Here is an 8,623-nt window from a genome sequence, read left to right on the forward strand (position 1 = left end):
TGATCTTCTATTCAGACCACTGAAACTTTTCCTGTATCAGCAACAAGGCTTTTCACTTTATCATTCTTGTATTTGCTGGAGTAGCACTTCTCAATTTCCTTCAAGAACTTTTCTTTTGCATTCACAAGTTGGTTATTTGGCATAACAGGCCTAGCTTTCAACCTATCTTGACTTTCAATACACTTTCCTCACTAAGCTTCATCATTTCTAGCTTTTGATTTAAATTTGATTTAAAGTGAGAGACATGCAACAATTCTTCCTTTCACTTGAACACTTAGAGGTCACTGTAGGGTTATTAATTGGTCTAACTGTAATACTGTTGTGTCTCAGGGAATAGGGAGACCTGAGCAAAAGGGAAAGAGATGGGGGAATGATCAGTCTGTGGAGCAGTCAGAACCCACACGAGATTTATGGACTAAGTTTGCCATCTTATATGGGTGCAGTTCATGGCGTCCCATCACAATTAGGACAGTAACATCAAAGATCACTGATCACAGATCACCATAAGAAACACAGTAATAATGAAAAAGTTCGAAATATTGCGAGAATTACCAGAACATGATACAGAGACACAAAGTGAGCAAACGCTACTGGAAAAATGGCACCCACAGACTTGTTAGACACAAGGTTGCCATAAACCTTCAATCTGTAAAAAATGCAACATATATAAAGAGCAATAAAGCAAAGCACAATAAAACAAGGCATGCACGTATTAAGTTCATGAAACACAGAGAACACAGAAAAGGTATCATGAATTGTATCTCTTCACAGTTTGGGGTTTTAAAATTACATACTCACTGGCATAGGCAAGTGGCAGACTTATTTTCAGGAAAAATGCTTTCCAGTGATAAAATAAGTTTACTCATAGAAAAGAACAGTCCTCATTTTCTTTACTTGCTAAGGAAAGGTGAGCCCAAAGCAATGTACTGCAGTCAAAGCTATGTTACATGCCAACAGCCCACTTTTAGCTTCTGGAGTCAATATGTTGGCCCTGCTATCTTTAATAATGTGACCTTATAAAAAGAAGAAACACTCTGGCTATAGTACTGAAATGAATCTTCTGTTGGAAAGGACACAAAAAGATTTGGAGCATGGGCTCTGGATATAGAAAGACCTGAGTTCAAATCCAAGCTCAATTTTTATTGTTTTTATTATTATTAGCTGAAAAATATCCAACCCACCACCAATCCCAAAGGATGTAAAATAAAGAGAGGATAACAAGTACCAACTCAGGAATCAGCAAATCTACTGCTAGATACACAGAAATATTTTTATAGGTAAAAATGTTCCCAGTAGCCTTTCTATAAAGCTCTTAAAACAGCACCCAAGACATGATAAACACTGTGTCAGCTATTTAAATTATTATTAGTTAGCAAAAATTAGAAACAATGTCCACCTACAGAATAAGCTGTGATACAGTCATATAGTATAATACTATATGCAGAAAATGAATATATCAGAGTTTAAGGTATCCATAGTTTAATCTCAAAACTAATGTTAAACAAAAAAGCAAGTTGCAAAATAACTATTGTAGGATACTAGGAATTGTTTAGGAATACAAACGCCATGTAGTAAAAATATATGGAGACTATGGGGAGGGAGAAAATGAGATGCTGTCAGGGGCTTCAGTTGAATTGGTCATGATTATTTCTTAAAGTGGGAGACAGGCACATGGGGATCCATTATATTAATATTTTTTTAAAATATATTTTTATTGAACTATAGTCAGTTACAATGTTGTGTCAATTTCTGGTGTACAGCACAATACTTCAGTCACATAGGAACATACATATATTCATTTTCATATTCTCTTTCACTATAAGTTACTACTGACAGTGATATTAAATACAATTCCCTGTGCTATACAGTATAAACTTGTTGTTTACATTATATTATTCTTTATATCTTTCTTAGTGTCTTCAATATTTTCTAATATTCTTTGAAATGAGTGGATGGCCTAAAATGAGATTCACAGATAAGAATAATGGTTTCCGTATGTTCAAAATAGTAGTATTCCAGTTTCTTAAAAAAGAATCAAAATTTAAAAAGCTTAGATTATTAATAGTGAGGATACACTCTGCATTAGATTCATTCTAAAACACCAGGTTAGCAGCAGTGGGTATACTCTGCACTTGAGTAGTTCCTCAGATCCATTCAGCAATCAGAAAATATAAGAAATATAATGTGGGCAGAGCAATCACATTTCCTTACAGTAGCTGAAATAGAAACTTATTTCCGAGGCAAATTCATCCTTAAGCCTTAGCATTTTCCTCCTAACAACACCACAATCTTTGCTTAAGAATCCCAAATACACGTTTAGTCTCAAGAATTACGAATTTTTATAATCTCTAAAAAACAACAAACACCAACACACCAAATTACAGAGTTACATATTTTACTTTATATTTTAATGCTATAAAACATTATAAAGTTTAAGGCATAAGAGAGAGAATTTGGTAGTACCTATACCTGTCGCGTCTTCCATCTCGGGCACTGCTGTGACTGTAACTTGTACACAGTTTACTGAAGGAAACTAGTTTCAGGTCAAGTTCATTTTCCAGCTGTCGAGCCTGTTTCCTAAGATCTTTAACAAAATTATAAAAGCAAATAATTAGACACAAGTCCACTGATAGATATAAAAATCACAAAGTTTTTCTGAAGAAAAAAACTACTGAAAATGATCATGTATCTAAATTCTCCCTTAAAGACAATTGTTAAAAGAAGGAAATATAACACTTACCCAGAAAAGCAAATTGTCATTTATTTAAACTTCAGATGGGGCAAAAAGGGGAGAAACAGTGGGAGATGCAAAATTTCAGCTTTATCTCAAAGACAGCTAGACAACAAATGTTGTTCTAACATCCCTGAAATTGTTTCTACAGCAATAACTAAAATTTTGTAATTTAGGGGAAAACAGAAAAGAATACAAATCACAAAGGAAATGAATATGGTTTATGACCAGCATTATATCAATTTACCAGCTAACTTTACAAAAAAGAATCCATCACTGTTTTTGACAAGGATTTTCCTCTTAATGTCCCAAAGTTTTACTAGGCTTATGAAATTCTTAATAGTAGAGTGATTAAGAGATTGAGTGTAAAGAAAAGATCATTGACAAAGATTTAAAAAATTGTCTTCCAATAAGCTTACTAAAAGAAATTTGGAGAGGCTGAAATTAACAGTAAACAATGTGCTACCAACAAGGTCAAACGTAAGTATGAGAGAAATAAGAGCATATGTTTTAAAATAAGCAAACAAGCATGCAGAGAAATTAGTGTAATAGTCTGGCATCTAAGTGGCTGAGTGAGAGAAGCCATATCTAGATGTGAGTACACTCATTCATTCATAGTGAAGTAGAGGTCAAAATAAAAAGGTTGAGACAATAGAAGGCATACTATGAAGATCTCATCTTTCAGGAATAATTAACACAAAATATTATTTTAGTATACCTTTATCCGCAACCAGAAGTAGGATTGCAGAATGCAGGTAATACAATGGAGAACATTTTCCCAGGGACAAATCTCAGTTAGAACCTCAATTCTGCCTAAAGTTCTGAGATTCTGAGAATTGGCTCTGAGATGCATTCATAATCTACTTAACTTATGAGCCTCTACTTTTTGTTTTTTAAATCCTTCTCTTCAGGGGTTTTCTATGCATTAGTAATCATGTGTTTAAAGCACCTGGCATAGTACAGGCTGGCAATAATAAGCTGTTGTAATTATTACAGCATGGTGCTTCAAAATAGTACAGCGTAATGACTAGCATCCAAGTGACAGTAGCCACTTTTACCAAATTTAAACATATTTTCTAGCTAGCACACACATTTCAAATAGACGTTTTAATACATGTTTTAAACTATAAGCATACTTCTCTGTAATTAGTAACTGTCTTCTCTAGTAGAGAACATCAAGGTAAAAGCATTTCCTAAGTATGACAGGCAAGTACGGATGAACTTGGAATTAGGTAGATTAGAGCAAGTCGCTGATAGTGACAATACTGTTATTTGTGGTTTCCAAAGGCTTCAGTGGGTAGCAACAGGAAACGGGTTAAAAGGGAAAAGGGATTTGGAGAGTAGTTTCTATTCTGCAGTAAAGCAGAGACAATTGAAAGAAAAGGCTGAGCCTTCTCTGATCTTTGTTCATCATCATGGTCCAGGAATGAATTTTTACATGAGTTCACTTTATCGAACCGTATTTTCAGGAATTAAATAAATGTACTTGTCAAGTCACAAGATGGTTTTTTTTGGTAGACGAGGTAAGGCAAATGCAATAACTACAATTCACACTGATCTCTCAACTTTCTCTTAACAAAACCGATCTCCAGAGCAGAGGGTAAAGTTATTTCCTCTTCCTCCAAACGCGACTCGACACCCAATTCACGGAGTCCCAGGCTGAAGCTGCCAAGGGGACCCAGTAGGCTCACACAACTTCCCTCGATGGACCGGATGGGCAAGTTCCTCCTTTCTCTTTTCCTACTCAATTGTCCAACAGTGACCTCAGCTCTTAAGGCGCTGACTCTTCCTGTCTCCTGGGCTCGGGACATTCTCTCTCAACACTGGTTTCCTCCCGGAGTTCATGCCCCAAGCCCCTTCCTCCGAGTTCCGCTACCCTCTCAACCCAGCTCTCCTCCGGTGACCCCGGCCCCTCTTCCTCTCGGTTCAGGCTCAGCCCTCTCTGCCCAACCTCTGCCCCAAGTCTCGCTGCCTCTCAGGTCAGCCCCTCCGCAGACCGTACGGTCTCTTCAGCCCCCAGGCCCCGGGGCTCCCCCTAGACCAGCCCCGCCCGCAGCTAGGCCGTTCTGGAGACCAAGCTCTTCTCTCTGCTGCCTGCCTCTAAACCGGTCCTCCCTCAGCCCCTCTGCTCCTCGGCGAGACCCTCACGGAGCTCTCCCCTCACCTTCCCAATAATTGCTGGTTCCTGCCGCCATCTTTGTTGTCCAACGTCAGTGGGGATAGGAGAGTAGAGGCGACGCAAGCTAGAGAGTCACCTCCACTCCTTCTTCCGCCTGGCGCTAGGGCCGATGGGATACGTGGGCTTCCATAGACACCGCCACCTGGCGGTCAAGCCGTCATTTTACACCTTTTGAATAGCGAGACTGAAAACAGGTTTAGCGCCTGACACGCCCTGAGTATCTGTCTTTCTGGTGTTCGTATCCGCTCTCCGCGCCCCAAACCTGCACCATCGCCGTCAGCTGGGTTTACCCCCTCTCTAGCAGGGATCTCCTAGGCTGAGAAGAAAGTCATCCTTATTATGCAACTGCCTGCTTCCCTCACTTTCTCTCAAATGTGTATCTTCAGCCAGCCTCCTCTTCTCGGAGCCAGAGGCTTTTTTCTTCCCAAGACCAACTCCCTTCATCCTCACTCCGCCCTTGCTCCATTATCCCACATCTCTGACATATGTGCCCTTCTCCACTGGCTGCCTCTTCCTCTGTCTACAGTAGAGTCCCAGCCCTCCTTTGTTTTCAGGCGCCAAATCCAGAAAGTGTGTGCAGCTTCCATGCACCTCATCCTGACCCCTCAACCTGTTAAAATCTGCTGTCAGAACCCACCCTTTATAGATACATAAATGATCACAGTCTAAGTGTGTCCATATTTCACCAGTTCTGGTGAAATGTGGAAACCTAACCTCCTGTAAAGATTTTAAAATCACACCTGTCCCTTTACTCACTGCCATTTATAATTGTATTTAATATTTCCTCTACATTCGCCGCGAACCACACCAGATAATGTTATAATTTTTGCTTCAACTGTCAAACATAACTTACAAAGTTTAAAAGGAGAAGGAATGCCTAGTGTTTACACATATTTTACCCTTCCCGCTTTTCTTTCTTCCTTTCTGGTGTTCCAAGATTTTTTTTTTTAATCATTTTCTTTCTGTTTCAAGAACTTCCTTTAGCCATTTTTTTTAAAGAGTAGGTGAGCTGGAAACAAATTCTGTTAGTTTTTCTTCATCCAAGATGTCTTGATTTCCCATTCTTTTCTGAAAGATATTGTTGCCAGATATAGAATCTGGGGTTGACAGTTTCTTTTTTACTGCACTTGAAAATTGTGCCAATTCCGTTTTGCTTCCACAGTTTCTGATGAGAAATTGGCTGTTACTTGAATTGTTTTTCCACTGTAGCTAAGGTGTCTTTTCTCTGTGCTTTCAAAACTTTTTCTTTTTCTTTAGTTGCCAGAGGGTTGATTATAGTGTGACAGTGTAGATTTCTTCGGTTTTATCCAGCTTCTTGAATCTTAGGTTTATGTCTTTTGGCACATTTGGGAAATTTTCAGCCCTTGTTTCTTCTAATACCTTTTCTGCCCCACTCTCTTATTCTTCTCCTTTTGGGACTTTGATGATGTGAATGCTAAATCTTTTGTTATAATCCTTAATATCCCTGAGGCTCTATTAATTTTTTTCAGTCTATTTTCTGTTGTTCGGGTTGGATAATTTCTACTCTTCTGTCTTCAAGTTCACTAACAGGAGTGTCTTGGCTCTGTCTGCTTCATTCTGCCGTCGAGCCCATTCACTGTGTTTTTTATTTTAATTATTGTGTTTTTCAGATCTAAAATTTCTATTTGATTTCTCATTATATCTTGTATTTATTTGGTGAGACTTTTTTTTTGCTGAAACTTTTATCATTTGTTCTAAGATCATTTGCAATTGCTCACTGAAATATTTTTATTCTATCCTTGTTAGATAATGCCAATGTCTGCGTCATTTTGATGTTGGTATCTGTTGTCTTTTTTTTCTTCTGTCATTCAGGTTGAAAATTTCTGGATTCTTTGTGTCATGAGTGATTTAAAAAAATGTATCCTGGATATTCAAGGTATTACAAGGCTCTGGATCTTATTTAAAACCCTTGTTGAAGCAGAACTCCTCTGACGCTATGCTGATGGGAAAGGTGGGGGAACTGCCTTGTTACTACCAGGTGAGAGTGAAAGTTCAGGCTCTCCTTTGGCCTTTTTTGATACCCCAGGTGAGGAAGGTGACTTGTTACTGCTCCCCACGTGCCCTCCACTGATGCTATGAAGCCTCGTTACCGCTGTGTGGTGGTGGAAGTCCTGGAAGTCCTCTCCACATGGGCTTCTTTGATACCACCCAGGCAGTGGGAAAGAGTGCTTCATTACAGCCAGAAGGTGGAGTCTAGACTCCCCGTTCAGCCTTTGCTGGCAGAGGGTAGAGATGAACCTCAGTTTTTCCTGTAGCATTTGCCTGGAGTAGTACAATTATTATCTAAAACTATTTTGTCCTAGTAGGCTGTCCCTTTCCTGGTCCTTTGGCTAGAGAAGTTTTTTCCTTGGGTTTTTTCTTTTTTCTTTTTTTTCTGTCTGCACCCTTTGGCATTCCTGGTTGCCAGCTTCTCCAGCACCCATTATGGGATATCTGAAGCAAAAAGAAAACCCAGGAAACTCAGCACCATGTCATTCCTTGGATGCTGGAGATTCCTTGGAGGTTCCTAGCTGGTCTGCCTTCTCTCCACCTTTGAGTATCCTTATTTGTTTTATATATAATGCACAAGTTTTTTGCTGTGCTTATGGGAGGAATAGAAGAGAAATGTATCTAGTCCATTTTGTCCAGAATCGAAAGCCTCCATTTAATTTCTAATAGATTTTAATCATCTGCTAAAAATTCTTCATCCTGTCTTTTTTACTTTCTTGGATTTATTCCTTACCATTATCTTAAATAAGGTTCTGATGGTAACTGAAAAAATCTGTCACTCCCATGGGACTGTTTCTGCTTTTTTTTCTTGATCTTTCAACATTTGGTATGTGAGAATAAAGGTAACGTTTGATTGGATGCTGTATATTATAGATTAAAATCAGTAGTAGTCATTTGAGGCGCCAGGTGGTATCTTCCTCCACACAGTTTACTGTTGCATCTTGCAGGCAGTTCAGGGGCAGAACAGCTTACTCCAGTAGGAAGTGGGACTGATGCCAAGTGGGATTCTATGATTGTAAAAATTGGTCTGCTTCTGATTAGCCCTTACTCCTAACGTGTAGCCATTCAAGTGTCCTAACTGAAAAGCTGTTGTGGTGCCCCCTTCCTTGATAGGTGCTGAATTCATATTTCCCGCCACCAGCAGTACTGCCTAAAAGCTTCTGGGTGGCTTCTCTGCCTCCTGTCTGGCCTCTCTGCTACTAGGTATCTCCCTTAGTCACCACTTATGAATCAACAAATGCCTCAAGGTGAAAACTTTGTTATTTTCACCCCCCTGAACTCCCTTTGCTAGGATCTTGACCCCCTACGTCCCTGTTACTTTAGTAGCTCTCTGATCTTTCAACAGGTCTTGTTGTTGTTGTTGTTGTTCTTAAATCCAGCTTTTCTGGGGGGAAAGGGTACAGCTCAAGTGGTAGAGCGCATGCTTAGCATGCAGGAGGCCCTGAGTTTGATCCCTAGTATTCCCTCTAAACATAAATAAATAAACCTAATTACCTCCCCCCTCCCAAATAAAAATAAATAAAAATCTTCAAAAAAGATCTAGCTTTTCTATTTATTCTTGATGGGAAGGTCTTTCTGTTTAAAGGCAATCCACCCATAGCTGGAAGTAGAACTAAGTTATCATTATTTCTGACTTAACCTGTAGATTATTTTGTATTTTCCACACATAATCATGCCTACGAATAATGACAAATTTGTTTCTT

The 8,623-nt window shown here is 39.1% G+C and overlaps 1 protein-coding gene across 2 annotated transcripts in view; it reads right to left on the reverse strand.

Annotated features, from left to right (window-relative positions):
- Nucleotides 1-4,992, reverse strand: part of GOSR1 (golgi SNAP receptor complex member 1) — a 33,130-nt gene extending 28,138 nt beyond the window's left edge. Inside the window, exons 1-2 of one of the 2 annotated variants that reach the window (XM_010978931.3) lie at nt 4,896-4,992; nt 2,470-2,584 (exon numbers count right to left, since the gene is read on the reverse strand). In XM_010978931.3, the coding sequence (XP_010977233.1) occupies nt 2,470-2,584; nt 4,896-4,926 (146 nt within the window). In that variant the 5' untranslated portion in view covers nt 4,927-4,992. Of the gene's footprint in view, nt 1-2,463; nt 2,585-4,895 lie in introns of both variants that reach the window. The other variant, XM_010978930.3, reaches the window with a different exon arrangement.
- Nucleotides 4,993-8,623: the final 3,631 nt, after the last annotated feature.

The sequence above is a fragment of the Camelus dromedarius genome, chromosome 16 (genome assembly GCF_036321535.1).
Source record: "Camelus dromedarius isolate mCamDro1 chromosome 16, mCamDro1.pat, whole genome shotgun sequence".
NCBI lineage: Eukaryota > Metazoa > Chordata > Mammalia > Artiodactyla > Camelidae > Camelus > Camelus dromedarius.